This window comes from Diabrotica virgifera, chromosome 8, assembly GCF_917563875.1.
Source record: "Diabrotica virgifera virgifera chromosome 8, PGI_DIABVI_V3a".
Taxonomy (NCBI): Eukaryota; Metazoa; Arthropoda; class Insecta; order Coleoptera; family Chrysomelidae; genus Diabrotica; species Diabrotica virgifera.
In genome coordinates, this window is record NC_065450.1 from 108,356,623 (window position 1) to 108,380,606 (window position 23,984).

The 23,984-nt window shown below is 35.3% G+C and overlaps 1 protein-coding gene across 1 annotated transcript in view; it reads right to left on the bottom strand.

The window, feature by feature from the left end:
* LOC114343004 (SCAN domain-containing protein 3-like) overlaps positions 1-23,984 on the bottom strand; it is a 404,642-nt gene that overhangs the window by 374,448 nt on the left and 6,210 nt on the right. Inside the window, exon 2 of the mRNA XM_050658105.1 lies at positions 4,323-4,463. Within this exon, the coding sequence (XP_050514062.1) occupies positions 4,323-4,463 (141 nt within the window). The remainder of the gene's footprint in view (positions 1-4,322; positions 4,464-23,984) is intronic.

Below are 23,984 nucleotides of genomic sequence, written 5' to 3' on the forward strand. Positions count from 1 at the left end.
GCAACTGTATTCTCAGCACCAGAAAACAATGACGATGAAGATGACGATATAAAAAAGTACCTCGAAACTCCATGTCAAATATCTCTTCCTCTGACAACATTTACTCCGACAGAGGTTCGACAACAAATAAAAATGCTAAATCCTCAGAAAGCTCCTGGCTATGATTTGATAACAGGAGAATTACTTCAGAAGCTACAGAGAAAAGCAGGAGTGTTATTAACAGTAACATACAACAGCATACTACGTCCTCGCTACTTTCCAATACAATGGAAATTAGCTCAATGATTCCGAAACCTGGTAAACCCGCAACACAAGCAAATTCATATCGCCCGACAAGCCTACTCCCAATAATATCGAAAGTATTAGAACGGCTACGATTACATAAAATCGAGCAAGTTGTCCCCATAAACGAAATTATACCACAACACCAATTCGGATTTAGACGTGAACACTCAACCATACAACAATGCCACAGAATAGTAAATATAATTAAAACAACTATTGAAGAGAAAAAGTTTTGCGCTGGAGTGTTTCTCGATATACAACAGGCATTTGATAGGGTATGGCATCAAGGCATCTATAAACTGAAATTACACCTAACAGACTAACTATACTTTATTCTAAAATCATATCTTACTGACCGATATTTCCAAGTCAAAATTGAAGACAACTTCTCAAATTACCACATCATCCAATCTGGCGTACCACAGGGTAGCGTTCTCGGCCCATTTCTATATCTGATATTTACAGCCGACGTTCCAACCAGAAATGATACCTTCTTAGCTACTTTTGCCGATGATACGGGAATCTTAGCAGTGGATATCGACCGTAATGTAGCATTTAGACCAATTACAAAACTGGCTCAAGCGATGGAAAATAAATGTTAATGCCAGCAAATCAGTACAAATTACTTTTACAACCAGAAAATCTACATGTCCTCAAGTTTCTATAAATAATACTTCGATTCCCATCAAGCCAGTTGTCAAATACTTGGGATTGCATCTGGATGAAAAACTCATATGGAAAACACATATTAAAATTAAATGTAAACAACTAGATCTTAAACTAAAAAATATGAACTGGCTATTTAACAAGAAGTCTCAGTTATCTCTTGAAAATAAACTGCTTCTGTACAAAGCTATACTTATACCAGTTTGGTCTTACGGAATAGAACTATGCGGCTGCAGTAAACCTTCAAATACGAAGATACTCCAAACATTCCAATCCAAAATTCTCCGTATGATAAGTAAAGCTCCATGGTATGTATCCAACCAGACGCTTCACAATGATCTGGACATCCCACTAATCAAGGACTTGTACACACTTCTATATAAATCTAAACGGGAACTGGTGTATGTTTTCAAAAGACTGATAGTGTGTAAATAAATTTATTAAATCAGCTAAGTACTTTCAGCATATTATGCCATCATCAGAGCTATCGTCTTATAGGTGTAAAAACCTCAAAAGAAGAGAAAACTTCGAACAAACACATTCTTTAGTTTAAAATAAACCCAGGGATATAACCACTGGTTAGGGTAAAAACCCTTAAATGTTTAAAAATTACATTTAATGTGTTTTTTATAAAATGGCTACCATTCTTACAAACAGCTGTTACTGACAATAATCTTTAGTTTATTTTAAACTAAAGAATGTGTTTGTTCGAAGTTTTCTCTTCTTTTGAGGTTTTTACACCTATAAGACGATAGCTCTGATGATGGCATAATATGCTGAAAGTACTTAGCTGATTTAATAAATTTATTTACACACTATCAGTCTTTTGAAAACATACACCAGTTCCCGTTTAGATTTAAAGAGAATATGGCCAGACGACCTACCACAATAAACAATAATACTTAGAGAACCGTCACTGGATGGTACCTAACTCACCTTAATTTACTTTCAGACTATTTACTTATTACTTTGTGTTTAGAGTAGATTGTAAAAACGCAGTGTATCAAAAAAAAATAAATGCTTACAAAAAAAAAAAAAATTAATTAATATTGGACAGACCGCCATTTTATAGATCTGTCACGAATGTGACCCACAAGATCCAATCCAAAGATCCAATTTGTAAACAAAATTAAGTAAAAGATCATTTGTGTCTTTCTGTTAAATATTGGCTGTATTTTAAAAGGTAATTTTATTTTGTTTTGTTCTAAAGGTAGAGAAGGCTTAAATGTAAACTCAGGTCATTATAGTGTTAAAGTGGTTTGGCCACACGGGCGATTTTTTACGGCACCGTAAGAGCAGTAAGTGCTGTAAAAAGCATGGCCACACGTGGATGTAAATTACGGCGTGTCGCCAATAAAATGAATTCGTCCCTTCGTTTGTGACACTACGCCAAAGATGGGCCAGTTCGATTGCTGCGCGATATTTTACAGCTCAGTCTGGCCATCTACTATTCTCAGCGTGGGACCCAAGTTCGCGCTTATTTTTACGGCTCTTACGGCGCCAAAGATGGGCCGGTTCGATGTTGCTGCGCGATATTTTACAGCTTAGTCTGGCCATCTACTATTCTCACCGTGGGACCCATTTTCGCGCTTATTTTTACGGCTCTTACGGCGCCGTAAAAAATCGCCCGTGTGGCCAAAGCCTTAAAGATAAATTTGTTTTGTTATTTTTAACTGTTTCAAAAGTGTAATAGTCTAACAAAAAAAGGTAAATAAACTCACTGAATAACAAGTGTTAGTTTTATTCAATCTTTAGACAGGAAATCCCAGTGAAAAGTAACTAACCACTATAAAAGTTTTTAGTTGAACTAACAAGGCAAAAATAACCCTAAGTAAGTTTTCCATAGTTCCTGAAAAAGGCCCTCTTTATTAATATTATCAGGAACTTCCTTTTTAAGTATATTTATTATTATCAGTAATTTGTATTCCTCATCCCCTAACCCCTTAAACGAACCTACGAGGTACATTGTTCCTCTACTGTAGACCCTCTTTCTATCTATTTGTTCCCAGAGCTTCCAACCCTTTCAGAATAAGAACTCCATTAGCTACATTATCAGTGTATTAAGCCCCCATTAATATTTCGGACTTTTTGTTCTCTAGATGGTATCGTGTTAATCTTCTCCATCATAAAGATGGGTTCCTTAAGTACAGTTCCAGTAGTGTTTTTGTGGCTATTCAATGCATAATTCGGCCTTCAAGTATTGTTTGCTTTGAGTTTCATTACTGTAAAGGCTACGGCCGAAATATGTAATTCCAGCGAATAGAGACCTGTGATAGCCTCTAATGAAGCCATTTCTGTACTATTCAAGGCTCATGTAATATTTAGAAGCGTTGTCTTTGTAGGGTGGTCAGAGTGGTCACACAAGATTGCAAAGCCGTCTTTCTCCACCAAAGTACTGAATCATAAGTAACTGTCGATCGTATCACTGATGTGTATAACCAACAGATTACCTTTGGTTTCAATCCCCAGGTTTTACCTACAACACAACTCGTGTGCAGTTCCAGAAGAGTCGCTTAGCCCTATTGGTTATATTGTTATTATGAGTATTTCAATTGAGTTTCGAATCTAGGGTTACCCCTAGGTACTTGACTTCATTGGTTCTTTCCAGCATCTCTCCAAATAATTTCAGCTTAATCAGCCCAGTAAGCTTACTCTTATTTCTAAAGGCTACCAATAGAATTGAACTTAAAACAAACTTTAAACCAAAAGACGGGAAAGGAAAAAATAGATGCAGGAAATACTTGAAGTTCAGAAAGAATGACGAAAGTACAAGAACAACCATCATGAAACGTATACAAAATTACTCTGGACAATTCTTAAAAAGATAAAAAAAGTACGGGCAATCTGACTGTAATATCAACTTGATATTACCAATATTTTAACACCGATTTTATGCAAAATTTTAACATTACAACAAAATGACAATTTAATAGTTAGCTCAAAGAGTCAGAAACTAAAATTCCGAAGTATTATTTCTCTGATGCATTTTAAGAGTCAGAAAGTAAAATTCCGAATTATTATTTCTCTGATGCATTTTAAGACGTAAAAATAATGGCATAGAGAGTGATGAATTAGTCGACAAGGGGATCTAAAAATTTCATCCACGTCCTGTCGTTCATGTCAATAACAATTTATAGCGGGATAGTTAATTTGTTACTCACAAAAGTGAATACAAATCAAATAAAAATTAAAGCTGATTCAGATTTGATTACAGAATAGTATATGTGCATCTACTATGTGCTTATACGTATTTCGGGTTAAACCTCGCCCTCTTTAGAGCACCGTATAGAGGAACTTCCTTTATTTTTTATTTTTTTTTTTTATTTTAGACAATTTAATAATTAACATAATAAATTATGATACATACTTACCTAATAACTATAAACTGCAAAAATATCATCACACCAGATGCTGTATACATTTTTAAATATGTTTTCACAATTGCTGACTTTAAACTGGGTTTCTTTTTATTTTGGCTTTGATCACATTTTTTAATTTGTTCTTCCCAATTCCTGAAATCAAGATAAGGCTTTTGATAATATCCACGAAGAAAATAAAATTCCTGTAGCTGGCTGTACACCATAAATCACAAAAATACGAGAATTATTGTAAAAGGTATATTTAAAATTCCCTAAAAAGGCTTACATTAAATCACAGAACGTTTTCGGATTAAGAAATCCATCATCAGTGTTACTAAAAGCCAAAAAATAGCATGCCTGAGCCACCAAAATGTTTTGGGTAAAAACCCTTTAAATGTTTACAGTTGTGTTATACTACATATTAATAAAAATGCTCAAAGATGTTGCAGATATACCTGAATATTACCCAGGGCAACACAGGACTCTTCCCACGTGGTTGAAATTTGAGGATTAAAACCTCACATATTGAAGTTCAATGGCCAACTACCAACTACCACCTCAAATTCTAACCACGTGGGAAGAGTCCTGTGTGGGCCTAGGTAATATCCAGGTATATCTGCAACATCTTTAAGCATTTTTTTATTAATATGTAATATAAAACAACTGTAAATATTTAAAGGGTTTTTACCCAAAACATTTTGGTGGCTCAGGTATGCTATTTTTTGGCTTTAGTAACACTGATGATAAATTTCTTAATCCGAAAACGTTCTGTGATTTAATGTAACCTTTTTTAGGGTGTCCGAGCCATTTAAATATGGAATTAATTGTTGTCTTATCCAGGGGTTCACCCTGTATTCAAAAATCGTTAATATATTAGGAGTGTCAAAGCGCTGAATAGACACATTCTTCTACTCACAGACATATGCGTTTTGTTTTGATACTAATTATCTACTACGGAGAAATAATCCTGTCATGCTAAGTGTTTTGCTGCGTTAGCGCAAACTTTGCCATATAGGGTTGGGAAGATTTTAACCTTGATGTAGCGAGAATTTCGGTCAGAGAGTGTCGTGAAAGATTTTGTATTGAGAACTAATTTAAATACCGTCGTCGTCGGTAATATTTTTTAATAGAAGTTCCACGGATACCGTAATGCACGTTTTGACATTCCGGACTGCGGTACAAACATTTTAATTATGCGCGTCGTTTTAGAATTATCCATGTTAGAAATATTTACTGTTTATTTTTCGCCCTTTACTATTTTTGCAAACTGTTTAATCTTTTATTGAAAGCTGAATATAGAAGATAGAAGTTTTTAAAGTAGAAAGACTTTTGTTTAATTTTCTGAACCTCGGGGGTTTGTTAAGAGCGGGTAGCTTTTTCAGAGAGCCCCCCACATCTCTGGCGACTGTGCTTGAAGTTAAAGTTAAAGGTTAATCGTGTGTGCATGCGAGGGGTGACGAAAAAGTGTATCGAGGATTGCTGATCAAACTTTATCACGTTTCGCTTCTAGCTTTTTCGGTAAACGTGTGTGTTTAATTTGCAGAAAAATGGATAACAAGGAAAAACATCGCAAAGTGCTTCGTACCACTTTCAGCAACACAGTTAGAGGAACTGTTATCAGGAAAAGAAGATGAAGTACGACTAATCAAAATATCCTTAGATATATTACGACAGACTACTAAAATAGGACGGCTGCGTTGGATGGGACATGTAGAAAGAATGGAAGAAGGCGAAATACCAAACAAAATATTCAAACAGATGCCAGTAGGAAAAAGAACAAGAGGAAGACCGAAGCTGAGATATTTAGAACAAATAGAAAATTATATAAAAACCTTAAAAATAAAAAACTGGAGAAAAAAAGCACGAAACAGATCAGAGTGGAGAAGAATCCTGGAACAGGCCAAGACCCAGAAAAGGCTGTCGAGCCAATGATGATGATGATATTACGACAGAAAATGGAGGATCTAAGGAGAATAGATGACGAAATTTATTATCTCCTGTTAAACGAGGATGCCAGTGAACAAGATCTGTTGGAGGAAATGGAAGACAGTGACAGCTACATTAGAAAATTTGCGGACCTCAATATACAGTTCGAGGAACGGGTTCAACCAAGGATAGCTGCGTCCATTGAGGATAAAGTGGCCTCTGGGACAACTGGTAAGAGCACAGGGAGCATACAGGGTAAGCGTAAATTCAGATTACCTATGTTAGAAAACAAAAAGTTCAACGGGAACATTAAAAATTGGTTGCCCTTTTGGTCACAGTTCCAAAAGATACATCATGATTCGGACATAGACTTAAACGATAAGGTTGCGTATTTAATTCAAGCTACTGTACCGGACAGTAGGGCTACGCAACTAGTGGATAGTTTTCCCGTGACTGGAGATAATTGCGCTAAAATTATAGACTGTCTTAAAAATTATAGACTGTCTTATTTCGCGATTCGGGAGCGACGATTTGCAGATCGAGGTATATGTTCGGGAATTGCTAAATTAGTAATAAATAATACTTCGCCTGGCAATAAATTAGACATTTCTTTATTATATGATAGGTTAGAGACTCAGTTAAGGGCTTTGGAGACACTAGGTATTAAATCGGATAAATACGCGGATATGCTATTTCCTTTGGTCGAATCGTGTCTCCCTGCGGATTTATTAAGGATATGGCAAAGATTTCCAGAAGGTATTGGGTCACATTCGTCTCAAAAATCGTCTCAAAAGCTTGATGCAATTTTTGAAGAATGAAGTCGACAATGAACAGCATGTTTCCTTGGCGGTTGAGGGCTTTAACATATCAGGGCCTCGATTTTTAACCCTTCGCTTCGTTATCGAACGTATTCGCTTCGTATCTGTTTGGTATAGGTAGCGCATACGTTCGATAACGAAGCGAAGGGTCAAAAATCGAGGCCCAGGTACTAAGTCTGGGAATGCTAAACTGAATGGTCCGAAAACGAGGATGCCTGAAGAGAAAGAACCCCAGTTTCCTTCTGCGATGGGTTTAATCAATTCTCATAGTACAACGAATATATGTGTATTTTGCGTGATGCCGTGGTCAATTAAGTTGTTTACTTTGTCACAAATCACATGTGCCCATAATGTGCAGAGAACTTTCGATGGGCAATGTAAAAAAGGAAGAGGAAAATAAGATAGAGAAGGATGACCAAGCTGTGCCGAAAATAAATCAGTCGCTGGCCAAGAATGCTACTACTAATGTTTTTTTGCAAACTTTGCGCGTCCAAATGAACCACTTAGGCAAGACGCGAGTTGTAGGTGTCTTAATAGATACCAGATCTCAAAAGACGTATATTCTGAGGTCCACTGCTAGATTATTGGATTATCCATGTAAACAACAGATCAACCTTGTACATGGATTATTCGGAGGTAGCGAACTGACACAAAAACATGATTGTTATGACGTTAATTAGAGTTATAATAACTACAGTTGCACATTTGAAGCACTAGTGATTTGTAGCGATATTTCTTCCGTATTTAATGGTCCCTGGATGGAAGAACTGAAGAGGCTGAATATAGAGATAACAGATTCCGGTTATACGTCTCCTATAGACATCTATACCGGAAGAAGGCATATTTTAAGATGTGGACTGGTAGCTGTAGAAACCTTATTGGGCTGGACTCTGATGGGAAAAATCAGTTAGATTAGATAGAAAATCAATTTAGATCAACAGGACAATCGTACCGCAACAACTGTTTCACTTTTTATTAGCAACGCGTCGATTAGTCAACTGTGGGAGTTAGATGCTTTAGGTATCAATGATCCGGCAGAAAGAAACAGCGCTAGCAGCAAAGCAACTTTTCTTTGAGACTGTCGCAACAGATTCCAAAGGACGATATGAAATCAGATTGCCATGGTTAAAAGGACATCCGGCATTACCAAGTAACTACCAGATGGCTAAGAAAAGACTGGATACCACGTTAAGGAAGATAAACAGAGATGGATATCTTGAAGCCTACGGCCAAATATTTAAAAAGAGTGGCTGGATGAAAATATACTTGAGGAAATGCTCGAGGAGCAACCAAACCAAGAAGGCCACTATTTACCCCACAGACCGGTAACTAAGCCTAATAGCGCGCCCACAAAAATCAGACCAGTTTTTGACGCTTCGGCTAAAGAAAAAGCTTCTTTAAACCAGTGCCTTGAAAAGGGGGTTAACTTAATTGTATTGATTTCTGCTATTTTACTAAGATTCAGACGACAAGAAATCAATGTAATTTCAGATATTCGCAAAGCAAAGCTGAACAATTTTCCTTAAATACGTTTTGTGATGCTAGCAAGGATGCATATTCCGCAGTAATATTTTTAAGAGGAGTCCAGAATAGACAAGTATTTGTACATATTTTAGCAGCTAAATCCAGGGTAGCCCCTTTAAAGACATTGTCGATACCCGGCTTGAATTGATAACTGCAGTTATTGCTGTACGATTATATGTTACGGTTAGAGAAAATCTTGAAGTTGAATTAGACGAATATTTCTGGAGCAATTCAAAAACGGTACTGTCTTGGATAAGGAGATCTGAGGAATGGATTATCTTCATGTGGAATCGCGTTGCAGAAATTCGCGAAACTTCGTGCATTGAAAGATGCATAACGGGGAATAACTGAAATGAAAATCAAATTTAATCAAAACGAAACCGCAGATTTTCTTATTTTACTAATGCCATACTCTGTATAGAGTACACAAACTCGTTTCGTACGGGTTCTCTGAACTGCAAAGTGGAATGTTTTCCTAGCGGTGCCTGTTGGTATGGTTATACCTGGGTAAACAGAGAACTTGAATCGAGTCGAAATTCATTTCACTTATTCCCCGTTAGAGGGCGTTCTAACCATGCTGCGATATAAATTGTTTTAATTTATATCGAGAACTACGGTCGTACTGGTAAAAATCTGTCTTCCTCAGAGCCTCCTTGACAACAGGTAGACCTAGAAATAGTACTATCGGGGGATAGAGGAAGACAGATTTTAATCAAAACGAAACCGTAGATTTTCTTATTTTACTAATGCCATACTCTGTATAGAGTACACAGACTCGTTTCGTACGGGTTCTCTGAACTGCAAAGTGGAATGTTTTCCTAGCGGTGCCTGTTGGTATGGTTATACCTGGGTAAACAGAGAACTTGAATCGAGTCGAAATTAATTTCAAAGAAAGACTTTTGTTTAATTTTCCGAACCCCGGGAGCTTTGTTAAGAGCGGTTAGCTTTTTCAGACCCCCCGCATAGTGAATTTTAAATATACCTTTTACAATAAGTCTCGTATTTTTGCTTTTAATAATATATTTTAAACAATATACAGGGTGTTTCGTAAAGAATGGGCCATAGCTTAGCCTTAGATTCCTGAGGTTAAAATAGGTAGATTTAAGCTAACTTACCTTAGTACAAAAGTTGATAATCGAAATACAGGGTGTCAAAGTTTAACTTTTATTTTATTTATTTTTGAATATTTCCTGACAGGCATTTGACAACAACACGAAATTTTGTAAGTGGTGCTGGTACTGTATACCCTACTAAATTACGTTAAAGAAACATTTCTGGCTACTACCAGAGGCGTACGACGGTTGGTCGACCCTTCCCAAATTCTACGCCACTGGCGGAATTGCTATTTTGGTGCACTTTTTTGATTCTCCAATACTTTCTATGTAAATAACATACTCTTTATTCATAACGATAAAGCCATTAGTTTTAGAGATATTTAAAGCTAAAAACGAAGGAGCATAATACATTAATCAAAATAAGTGTGCCTTTTCATTTTTAATTTCAAATATCTCGAAAACTAATGACTTTATCGTTACGTATGAAGAGTATACTATTTGCATAGAAAGTATTGGAGAATCTAAAAATTATGCTAAAATAGCAGTTTCATCAGTGACGTAGAATTTGGGAAGGGTCAATCATTCACTTTCCCCTGTCGTACGCCTCTGGTAGTAGCCAGAAACGATTATTTACCACAATTTAGTAGGGTGTACAGTGCCTAACACTTTCTGCCAAGTATCACATGGATATGTCAAATTATTTTAAAGTTTTCTTTTTTTTTTTAATAATTTATTCTTTATTTAAACCTTTCAGAACTATGTGTGCCCGGTAGTATAAAACTATTTGACATATCCTTATGATACTTGGCAGAAAGTGTAGGTACTGTACATCCTACTAAATAATGTTAAATAATTATTTCTGGCTACTACCAGAGGCGTACGACAGGGGAAAGTGAATGGTTGACCCTTCCCAAATTCTACGCCACTGATGAAACTGCTATTTCATCATATTTTAGCATATTTTTAGATTCTCCAATACTTTCTATGCAAATAATATACTCTTATTAAATTTGTCTTATTAAATCATTCTTAACGATAAACTCATTAGTTTTCGAGATATTTGAAGTTAAAAATGAAAAGGCACACTTATTTTGATTAATGTATTATGCTCCTTCGTTTTTAGCTTCAAATATCTCGAAAACTAATGGCTTTATCGTTACGAATGAAGAGTATGTTATTTACATAGAAAGTATTGTAGAATAAAAAAATTGCACTAAAATAGCAATTCCGCCAGTGGCGTAGAATTTGGGAAGGGTCAACCATTCACTTTCCTCCGTCGTACGCCTCTGGTAATAACTAGAAACGTTTGGTTAACATAATACGAGGCGTACGACGGAGGAAAGTGAATGGTTGACCCTTTCCAAATTCTACGCCACTGGCGGAATTGCTATTTTAGTTCAATTTTTGGATTCTCCAATACTTTCTATTAAAATAATATACTCTTCATTCGTAACGATAAAGTCATTAGATTTCGAGATCTTTGAAATTAAAAATGAAACGAGACGGTTATTTTGATTAATGGATTGTGTCGTTTCATTTTTAATTTCAAATATCCCGAACACTAATCATTTTATCGTTCCAAATGAAGAGTATATTATTTACATAAAAAGTATTGAAAAATCAGAAAATAACACTAAAATAGCAATTCCGTCATTGGCGTAGAATTTGGGAAGGGTCAACCAGTCACTATCCCGTGTCGTACGCCTCTGGTAGTAGCTAGAAACGTTTATTTATCTTAGCTTAGTAGGGTGTACAGTACTTACACTGTCTTCCAAGTATGATAAGGATACGCCAAATAGTTTTAAAGTGCTGGGTACAAATAATTTTTAAGTTTTAATCATATGAATGATATTTATAAATTAATCAAAATAACTTTGCCGTTTTATATTTAACTTCAAATATCTCGAAAACTAATGAATTTATCGTTACCAATAAAGAGTATATTATTTACGTAGAAAGTATTAGAGAATCTAAAAATGGTACTAAAATAGTGATTCCTCCAGTGGCGTAGAATTTGAGAAGGGTCAACCATTCACTATCCCCTGTCGTACGCCTCTGGTAGTAGCTAGAAACGTTTGTTCAACATAATTTAGTAGGGTGGACAGTACCAGCACCACTTACCAAATTTCGTGTTGCTGTCCTATGCCTGTCAGAAAATATTCAAAAATAAATAAAAAGTTTAACTTTGACACCCGTATTTCGGTTATTATCAACTTTTGTACTAAGGTAACCTATTTTAACCTCAGGAATCTAAGGTTAAGCTATGGCCCCTTCTTTACCAAACACCCTGTATATTTTAAACAATAATACCTTCGGTATAAAAATATCTGGAATACATAATTAAAAATAATAATTTCGTTGGAATTTTTCCTAGACGAATAGACGGAATGTGACTGCATATTGTAGAGTCCCTTTCGTCTCATTTATTCGTCGTCTCCTTGCCTTACAAATAATTGTAAAAGGCAGAGATTACGTATGTTATCAGAAAGGGGTTCCACGAGAATTTTTAGATTTATTGTTTACATTCTGGGACTTCTTATTTCTTTAAGAGATGTTGCTACAGCGTCAGATAAGCGAATTATTATTATAACTAGGCTTAAATAAACAGTTTGGTTTCGTTTGGATTCAGAGGTGTTCGTTTAGTTCCACTGAGGAGGTCTGGAGAGACCGAAACGTTCGTATGGGGATGCTGGCTCATCTATGAACCGAAATGAAACATAAGCTGTCTTTCATTTATCATTTTACTCATATTTTCAGTACGCGGAACCAACTTTCTTTGGAATTTTTCCTAGGCGAATAGACGAAATGTGACTGCATATTGTAGAGTCCCTTTTGTTTCCTTTATTTGTCGTTTTCTTGCCTTAAATTGTAAAAGACAGAGATTAGGAATATTACCAGAAAGTGGTTCCACGGGAGGTTTCAGATTTATTGTTTACATCTGGGACTTCTTATTTCTTTAATAGATGTGTAACGTTTCAAACGTCACATCGTTGTTTTTTATATACTTTTAAACACTTTCAGTTATTTTCGGCACATGGTATTTAATTTTCGTTTACAATAATTTCCTTTCTTAATTTTCACTTTTATTCCTCCGTTTCTATAATTTCATATTTCTATCTCCTATAAATGCTCTGAATAGTTTCTAATGGCAGGGGAGCAAAGTATGCTAAATGTGCAGTCACTCGAGCGCTTTGGGGACCTATTGGGTTGTGAAGGGTAGGTCCTAAAACCAAAAAAAGTTAAGTAAAGTTTTCCATTTTAGTAGGCGCTTGCATTTTTTAATTTAATTTTCCATTTCCAACAATCGTTTTTTCCGATTATAACGCCATCTATCCATAATTCGAAAAAATGTTTCGAATAAAAGTTACTTATTTTTACGTAAGGAATCCTAATCTGCAATAAAAAATGAGGGCTCCTATTTAAGATTTTAAAGTAACCTCCCACCCCACCTCCGTGGGGGGTCGTGTTTGGTGCCATTCGATAGATTTTTCAAAAATATTGAATAAGTGTATTTTACAGTTTTTCGATCTGATGTTCATTTCGCGAAATATCGCGGGATTCGTATTTAAAATATTAAATTTACCCCCACCCCTCTCCGTGGGAAGTCATGTTTGATATCATTCGATAGATTTTTAAAAAATATTGAGCATATATTTTTTAGTTTTTCGATCTGTTATTCCTTTCGCGGAATATTCGCTGTTTCCTTGTGAAACTTTGGGACTCACCCATTTCCTTACGCCCGGCTCAAATCGTCAGATTTTTGAAATATACACTCTTTTGCATGCACCTAACTTACCTTATCTTAATCTGACAATAAAGGATAGGTTTTTTAAAGGATAGATTTTTTTTTCGGGCCCCCCTTAACGAACTCCCCTGTGTTAAGAGCCAATATATGGTAGGGGTACATCTGCAGGGTACCAGGTTTCTCCCCATATGATAATCTGACGCGCTCGAGTAACTGCAAAAATCCCCGCTTGGGCTCCCCTACCATAAAGTCCCCCCGTATTCTACTCAGTGACTATATCTGCTTCGGCGCTGTCACATGGCGTTGAAAGCCCCACCAAAAAGAGAGGTTTCTTCTAGGATGAGTACTCGATACAAATTCTATAATAATTTCTCAAATATACTAAGTTAGAATTATTTCGTGGCCAGGTCCTCTTGCCAACCTGGTTAAGTAATAGAGAATATTTCTACTTTTTCTTTATACCAATAATTGTTAACATGAGCACCGTGACAATATTATTTGTTTAATAAACTTTATTTCAGTTAGTTGGTAAAAACCACATTGAGTTTTTTGTTTTTCTTCTTTAATAATTTTATAATAATTCTTGCTGTAATGATTTTTAATGAATTTTGTTAACATGAATCGTTCAGATGTAGATTAATTTTGTAAATATATTTTCACATAATATCAAGTATTGAACGATTCCAGTCTTAAAGTAAATGATTAATTTTTATGAACTGATAACACCAGAGGTTATTGTCGGTTCGTTTTTGTTACATTTTGTGCTTTATATATTAGTTGCAAAAGCAACATTTTGAGTTTTGACGACATCAGAGGATTTTGGGTAGGTGTGCAAGTCCTTGGGGAAAAAGGGGACTTTCCACTTGCCGGGATTCCTCTGTTGTCGGACAAAACGTGTACCATATTAAGTCTACAGTGGCCTGTTTTTGTTCTAGCCATTTGGGACCACTTAGAACCATTTCCAATCAACTTTATGGCAACCTCCGAAGTTAGGGCTTAACACCAGCCGAAGACCACCCTAGGGTGCTGCAGCAGTCAAATCAGCAAAGGAAAAGCAGGCCGAACGTCAAGAACATCACCTGAGAAAACTTAACTGACTCACACCAAAGAAGCAGGAGAAGTCGGCCGAACAACCGTCGACTAGAGTCCACAACAACGGGAACTCCTGGGAAAGTTCAGTTAAGTCCATAATTTCTTTCTTGGCTTAAACATCGATCCCTGATGCGCTGATATTAATTTTTAAGTTGTCAATTATTAATTTGGTTACATGATAACTATAAGCAATAAGATGTAATTAAGTATCTAATAGTTGAATAAAGAATATGTGTTGAAAACTTTTTGTTCCGTCAATAATTCCTAATTTCTTCATATTAATTAGTTTATGCCGAACAACACCCCTGAGGGGTTTCGACTTAAAGAAGGGTGAGCTAGCCGTTTCAGATGTCGCTACAGCGTCAGATAAGCGAATTATTTTTATAACTCAGCTTAAATAGACAGTTTGGTTTCGTTTCGATTCAGAGTTGTTCATGTAGCCCCACTGAGGCGGTCAGGAGAGACCGAAACGTACGTATGGGGATAATGGATCATCTCTGAACCGAAATGAAACATAAGCTGTCTTTTATTTTTCATTTTACTCATATTTTGATTACACGGAACCAACTTTCGTTAGAATTTTACCTAGACGAATAGACGAAATGTGACTGCATATTGTAGAGTCCCTTTCGTCTCCTTTATTCATCGTCTCCTTGCCTATAAATTGTAAAAGGCAGAGTTTAAGGATGTAACCAGAAAGTGATTCCAAGGGAGGTTTCAGATTTATTGTTTACATCTGAGACTTTTCATTTCTTAATAGATGTCGCTACAGCGTCAGAAAGGCGAATTATTTTTATAATTCAGCTTAAATAGACAGTTTGGTTTCGTTTCGATTCAGAGGTGTTCATGTAGCCCCACTGAGGAGGTCTGGAGAGACCGAAACGTACGTATGGTGATGATGGATCTCTGAAGCGAAATGAAACATAAGCTGTCTTCATTTTTCATTTTACTCATATTTTGAGTACGCGGAACCAACTTTCGTTGGAATTTTTCCTACACGAATAGACGTAACATGACTGTATATTGTAGAGTCCCTTTAGTTTCCTTTATTCGTCGTCTCCTTGCATTATAAATTGAAAAAGGCATAGATTAAGAATGTTAGCAGAAAGTGGTTCCACAAGAGGTTTCAGATTTGTTGTTTACATCTGGGACTTTTTATTTATTAAATTCATTCTTCTTCTTAAGGTGCCTTCTCCATTACTGAAGGTTGGCTATAACTACAGCAAAATGCTCTCTTGAGCGGTTCTTAGTATCGAATGTGTGTCCATGCCTGTCCAGTCTCTTACGTTCTTCAGTCAGGAGTATTTTCTTCTTCCTGGACCTTTTCTTCCTGTCACGTTTCCTTCCATTATGAGTCGTAAAAAGTTGTATCTTTCACCTCAGTAAATATGTCCTAGATAACTAGTTTTTCTGTTTTTTTACAATATTTAGGAGTTCTCTTTCAGTCCCCATTCTTCTCAGCACCTCGTTGTTGGTCACGTGCTCTGTCAAGAGATCTTCAGCATCCTTCGAAAAACCCACAACTCAATACGCCTCATACTTGTAATTCCGAGAGTCCACGTTTCCACTCCGTGTAGTATGATACAATTGATTCAAAAGATGCCATAACCCAGACATCCAAAGTGAAAGTTATCCTCCAACACCAAATTGTTCTATATGGTCCATATAATGTTCAGGAAAAAGTCACACCATTTTGAGCGACGGGTTTGGGGGGGGAGAGGGGCGAGAAATCGGTAAATTCGTAGTTTTTTACGTTTTTCGTCAATATTTCTATAACTATGCGCTTTAGCATGAACAACCTTGTATACAAAAATGTTATACAGTCGAACCCGCTTATTGGAATAGCCTTCGTAACAAGCAAAAGTATTCTTTTAACAGGGTTATTCTAATAACCGATCATTGGTGGCTAGTAGAAACGTTCCGGGACCGCAAATTTCTATTCCTTAAAGCGGGATATTCCTTTAACAGGTATTCTAATAAGCCGGTTTGACTGTACATACATTAAATTTGAAATAAAAAGGCCCTATGCATAATCCTTCTAAAATGAACGGTTCCAAAGTTACGGAGGTAGTATAGTATAATTGGTCCAAAAAAAGGCTTAACCCAGACATCCAAAGTAAAATTTTTCCTATAACACCAAATTGTTCTATATGGTCCACATATTGTTCAGTAAAAAGTTACACCATTCTGAGCGTCCGGTTTGAGGGGGGGGGGGGGAGATGAGGGAGAAGTCGGTAAATTAGTAGTTTTTTACGTTTTTCGTCAATATTTCTAAAACTATGCTTTAGCGTAAACAATGTTCTATACCAAAATGTTCTACATAAAATTTAAAACAAAAAAGGTCCTATACATAATTGTTATAAAATCAACGGTTCCAGAGTTACGGAGGGTGTAAAGTGAAGGTTTTCGATACTTTTTATATTTTTTTGGCAATTGATGATGACTTTGGGTGGTGATGTTGACGTTTCTTCAAGGGCTAATCACTAACATACCATCGGCCACCGCAAATTTTATTTACAAAACACAATCCTGTTAAAGAAAATTTCTTTCATCAGTAATAATATTATCAGTAATAATCATCATATCATGATGTGCTCATGGAGTGCTCATGAATGCTTATCAACACTAATTAATCATGTTATTTCTAATCCGCAGGATATACCATCATTCCTAACTCAGGGAACCACTTATTTAATACCGAAGGATCAAAATAACACCCAAGATCCAGCAAAATACCGCCCAATTACTTGCCTTCCAACTTTGTATAAATTGGTCATATCCTGTGTAGCCCGGCGTATCTACCAACACTGTGCTCTGAACAATATCATAGAGCCTCAACAGAAAGGATGCGCTAAGGGTTCCATGGGTTGCAAAGAACAACTTATCATCGACTCAGTCATTTCTAATCAAGCATATTCCAAAAAGAGGAATCTATTTACTGCTTTTATTGATTACAAGAAGGCCTTTGATTCAGTGCCGCATGAATGGCTTATAGATACACTGAGAATATATAAAGTCGATGATAATATAGTGACCTTTTTACAACATATAATGACAGAGTGGAAAACTAGGATTCACCTTCAAATACCTGGTGAAAGTAACATCGAAACTGAAAATATCGTAATCAGCCGGGGCCTGTTTCAAGGAGATTCGTTGAGTCCTCTGTGGTTCTGTCTAGCTATGAACCCACTATCTCAGCTATTGAACTCCACAGATGCAGGTTTTAGCATCAAAAATAACAACAATGTGGTGGCGAAGCTTAATCATTTATTGTACATGGATGATTTGAAATTAATGGCTTCCACTCGAAACCAACTCGACGAGATGCTAAAAACTGTAGAAACTTTTTCTAATGATATTAGTATGCACTTCGGACTAGACAAGTGCCGTATTTTAAATATAGTCAGAGGAAAAGTACAGCCCGGAGGATTCGATATGCAAAATGGCCAGAACATCGAGGCCATGGGTGAAAGCGATATGTATAAATATCTTGGAGTAAAACAAGCGCGGAAAATTGACCATAAACAAATGAAAACAGAGATAACTACTGAGTTTATACGAAGGGTAAAACAGCTGCTTCGCTCACACCTTAACAGTAGAAATTTGTTTAAGGCACTAAACACCTACGCATGTTCCGCGCTTAGCTACTCATTTGGTATTGTTAAGTGGACAAAAACAGATATAGAAGCTCTTCAGCGAAAAGTACGAACACACCTGGCAAAGGCACAAAAACACCATCCTAAAAGTGCAGTAGAAAGAACAACATTACCACGGAATCTAGGAGGAAGAGGACTTATGGATATAGGTGAGCAATTAGATAAACAAATTGCTAATTTAAGAACTTATTTTCAGATGCAGGCTGAGACATCTACACTACATCGCGCTATCTGCGCAGTAGATGACACAACACCGATCAAACTGAGGGAACCAGAAATGCGCATAAACCACCTTACTAAGGACGAAAAAGTGCGCGCCTGGATGGGTAAACCTCTGCACGGGCGACATCCCAATGAGGTCAGCCAAGATTATGTCGACAATATAGCGTCGAACTACTGGTTGACATCAGGAAAGATGTTCCCTGAGACGGAGGGTTCATTACTGGCCATTCAGAATCAGGTTATACCAACCAGAAATTACCTGAAATATATCATCAAAGACCCTCAGGTTCAGAACGACAGATGCCGATATGGATGTCAAGCCCAAGAAACCATCCAACATCTTACAGGGGGCTGCCAGGCATTTGCTGCAACTGAATACAAGGAACGGCATGACGCAGTGGGAAAAATCCTTCATCAAGAGATAGCTATCAAGCTGGGACTTCTCCAAATAGACCATCTCCCGTATTATCAATACGTCCCTGAGAGTATGCTTGAGGATGGCAACTACAAGCTATACTGGGACCGCACTGTGCTCACAGACCAAACAGTGGCACATAATAGACCAGATCTCGTACTAGTTAATAAATTAACAAGGCAAACAACACTAATTGATGTGGCGATACCTAACAACAATAATCTACGTAGTAAATTTACTGAAAAGATCGCCAAGTACAGAGATCTAGAAATTCAAATACGAAGGCAATGGAGAATGCAAAGTACCCAGACGATACCGATTATTATGTCTACTACTGGAGTCATTCCGAAGACCCTCCTCGAAAGCATAAAAAAGCTGGGTCTGAATGAACATCTTTATAAGACCATGCAGAAAGCTGTACTACTCGCGACGGCCAGATACGTACGAAAATTTCTGGAAGATACACCTGCATTCCAAGTCACCTAGGGCTCGATAACACGGAAAGAGTCCCACCAGAGCTCAATCCTTTTGATACCGTAGGTATCTGGGATGAGTCAATTTTCCCCTTAAAGGGAGTGTGAGCCGTATGGCTAAATCTGGAAGCATCATAAAATATAAAAAGTATCGAAAACCTCCACTTTTCACCCTCCGTAACTCTGGAACTCTTGATTTTATAACAATTATGTATAGAACCTTTTTTGTTTTAAATTTTATGTAGAACATTTTTGTATAGAACATTGTTTACGCTAAAGCATTGTTTTCGAAATATTGACAAAAAAAGTAAAAAAACTACTAATTTACCGACTTCTCCCCCATCTTCCCCCCAAACCGGACGCTCAAAATGATATAACTTTTTACTGAACAATATGTAGACCAATTTGGTGTTGGAGGAAAACTTTTACTTTGGATGTTTGGGTTAGGCCTATTTTTGGACCAATTATACTATACTACCTCCGTAACTTTGGAACCGTTCATTTTAGAAGGATTATGCATAGGGCCTTTTTTATTTCAAATTTAATTTAGAACATTTTTGTATAGAAGGTTGTTCATGCTAAACCCCATAGTTTTAGAAATATTGACGAAAATCGTAAAAACTACGAATTTACCGATTTCTCCCCCCCTCTCCCCCCCAAAACCCGACGCTCAAAATGCTGTGACTTTTTCTGAACCAGTATATGTGGACCATATATAGTCTAGTAAAATAAAATTACACTACATGTAAATCAAAATGTAAATTCGTACAGGTTGAAAAAAATTTTATATCAAAGTTTAGGTGGGTACAAAAGATATTTTCAAGAAAGTATCCAAATCATACAAGGGGATCATTGTTTAAATACTTAAAAAGGGGTCATTTTTGCAAAAAAAAACTTTTTTAACTGCTGAGGTCATTCAATTACTAATCAAGGTATATAGGATTGTTTTCTGCAAAGTTGAAGGGTAAATCTTTCACATAAGACTTACTAAATTAAATTTGACCCCCTATTTATTTAAATAATTATACATAAAACTTTAAAAACAAATTTGCAAAAAAATATTCTTAGTGTTTTAAATAAGCACTATAAAATATCTTATTTTACAGGAGAAGTTGCGCTATGTTATCAGTATTAATAAAAAAAATTGGTCCAAAAATATTTAATATTTTTTGAGATATTGAATTTGTTTATTAAATGTTACTCTATTTTCAATTGCAAAAAGCGGTTGTTGCCAAAGAAATATTCACCTGTATTAAATCTTATTATTTTTATTTTTATGTACCTATATTTTCGATAAATGTATTGATACATTCAAATTTTAATTAAACTTCTCCCTAAAATGGCATTTGAAAATTAATCAAATTTGTTTATAATTTGTTTTTTTTTAATAACGTCGCGGGGATTAAATATTTTGAAATGCCGTTTCGATAATTGGGTTCCTGGGAATTTTTCACTAATTAACAAATTTTTTTGTCTTTTTTTCCTTTTCTCTTTTTTTTTTCTTGGAGTTATATTACTACGGACTCTTTTAGGGTTAAGTTTCATTAAGAATTTCGAATATCTAAGTTGTAGACTCTAGACCTAAAAATATTAAGATTGGTCTAAAATCACTTAAATAAAATGTGGCTACTTACAGGGTGTTTTATTTAAAAATTATTTTTACCAAGTACTTTCAAACTATTTGACGTATCCTTTTCATACTTGGCAGAAAGTGTGGGTACTATACAGTCTACTAAATTGTGATAAATATAAGTTTCTAGCTACTACCAGAGGCGTACGACAGGGGATAGTTAATGGTTGACCCATCCCAAATTCTACGCCACTGAGGGAATTACTATTTTAGCGAAATTTTTCGATTCTCCAATACTTTCTATGTAAATAATATACTCTTTACTGGTAACGATTAAGTCATTAGTTTTCGAGATATTGGACGTTAAAAATGAAACGGCATAGTTATTTTGATTCATTAATTCATTCATTTTAAACTTCCAATATCTCTCATACTGATGACTTTATCGATACCAATAAAGTTATTTATATACAAAGTATTGGAGAATCGAAAAATTTCGCTAAAATAGTAATTCACTCAGTGGCGTAGAATTTGAGAAGGGTCAATCATTCACTATCCCCTGTCGTACGCCTCTGGCACTAGCTAGAAACGTTTTTAATCACAATTTAGTAGGGTGTATAACAGCCACACTTTCTGCCAAGTATGATAAGGATACGTCAAATAGTTTTGAAGTACTTGGTAACAATAATTTTTAAATTTTTAAATAAAACATTCTGTAACTCAGTAAGTAGCCACATTTTATTTAAGAGATTATAGTTAAATCTTAATATTTTTAGGTCTAGAATCTACAACTTAGAGATTCGACATTCTTAATAAAATTTAAACCTAAAAGGGCCCAGTAATATAACTCCAAGAAAAAAAAGAAAGAAGAAAAAACGACAAAAAAATTTTGTTAATTAGTAAAAAATTCCCAGGAATCCAATGATCGAAACGGCATTTCAAAATACTTAATCCCTGCGACGTTATTAAAAAAACAAATTATAAACAAATTTGAATAATTTTCAAATGCCATTTTAGGGGGGAGTTTAATTGAAATTTGAATGTATCAATACATTTATCGAAAATATACATAAAAATAAAAATAATAAGATTTAATGCAGGTGAATATTTCTTTGGCAACAACCGCGTTTTTGCAATTGAAAATATAGTAACATTTAATAAACAAATTCAATATCTCAAAAAATATTAAATATTTTTCGACCATTTTTTTTTGCTTAATACTGGTAGCATAGCGCAACTTAGTCTGTAAAATAATATATTTTATAGTGCTTATTTAAAACGCTAAAAATAATTTTTTGCAAATTTGTTTTTAAAGTTTTATATACAATTATTTAAATAAATAGGAGGTCAAATTTAATTTTGTAAGTCTTATGTGAAAGATTTACCCTTCAACTTTGCAGAAAAAAATCCCATAGATCTTCATTAATAAGTGAATTACCTCAGCAGTTAAAAAGTATTTTTTTTGCAAAAATGACCCCTTTTTAATTATTTAAACAATGATCCCCTTGTATGATTTGAATACTTTCTTGAAAATATCTTTTGTTCCCACCTAAACTTTGATATAAAATTTGTTTTAACCTGTACGAATTTACATTTTGACTTTTTTTTTATTTGCTAATAGAACAATTTGTAGTCCGTTCTTTAACGGTAAAATATTGCAAAATCTCTAAATTTTAAAGAACCACTTGGATTGACATGAAATTTGGCATACACATAGCTAACAAGTCAAAGAAAAAAAGTGATATTGTGCCGATATGTGCTTTTGCCCTGGGGGTGGTTTTCACCCTCTCTTGGGGGTGAAAAAATATTCTTCCAAAGAAAGTCGGGAAATGGATAAACTGGCTAATTTTAAGTAACTTTTGTTCTATAGAGTTTTTTCACTAAGTCAATATTTTTCGATTTATTTGGCAGTGAATATGTTAATTTTTTCAACAAAATAACCACGCTTTTAGACGGGTTTTCGCAAATAACTCAAATAGTAGGTATTTTGTCGAAAAAACTTTCTTAGCAAAAATATAGCCTGTAAAAAATTTAAAAAAATGGTGTATATATCACGTCTCTACACCTAGTAGAAGCAGAGTTATAGCTAATGAAAAATAGGTTCATATTCGTCAAATTCCAAATGGAATACTTTAACGTGAAATAACCAAAAATGAAGCACATTTCTGGGAAAACTCATTACAACTTATTTAAAGTGTTTAAAAAAAGCTTCATTTTTGTTTTATAAAAAAATTTCTAGCATCAAAATTAAACAAGTTACGCTGAAAATAATGTTAATCCCTTTTGGTTTTGATAAAAAAGTCGAGGAAATCACCCCCTAATTAGTATCTTAAATGAACTTAATCGTTACGACTTCACAAGTTTCTTGACTCGTTTATACAGGGTGTTTCATTAATAATGGTCCATATAGTAACTGGAGAAACCTTAGCACAAAATACGAAGATTTAACCTAAAACACTTAAATAAAATGTGGTTTCTTACTGAGTTACAGGGTGTTTTATCTAAAAATTTAAAAATTATTTTTGCTCAGCATTTTAAAACTATTCGACGTATGCTTTTAACACTTGGCAGCAAGTATAGATACTGTACAAAGGACTAAATTATGTTAACCAAACGTTTCTAGCTATTACCAGAGGCGTACAACGGAGGAAAGTGAATGGTTGACCCTTTCCAAATTCTACGCCACTGGCGGAATTGCTATTTTAGTTCAATTTTTGGATTCTCCAATACTTTCTATTAAAATAATATACTCTTCATTCGTAACGATAAAGTCATTAGATTTCGAGATCTTTGAAATTAAAAATGAAACGAGACGGTTATTTTGATTAATGGATTGTGTCGTTTCATTTTTAATTTCAAATATCTCGAACACTAATCATTTTATCGTTCCAAATGAAGAGTATATTATTTACATAAAAAGTATTGAAAAATCAGAAAATAACACTAAAATAGCAATTCCGTCATTGGCGTAGAATTTGGGAAGGGTCAACCAGTCACTATCCCGTGTCGTACGCCTCTGGTAGTAGCTCTGGTAGTAGTCGAAAAGAATGTGCCTTACAGAGTAGACGTGGTTTTGCGGTGCTGCGATTAAGCATTGGAATATGTGGTAAACGTGCACGTATAATTTTGAAAATTTGTCTGTAAGTGGAAGTTATGACCACGGACGTAAATACATAGA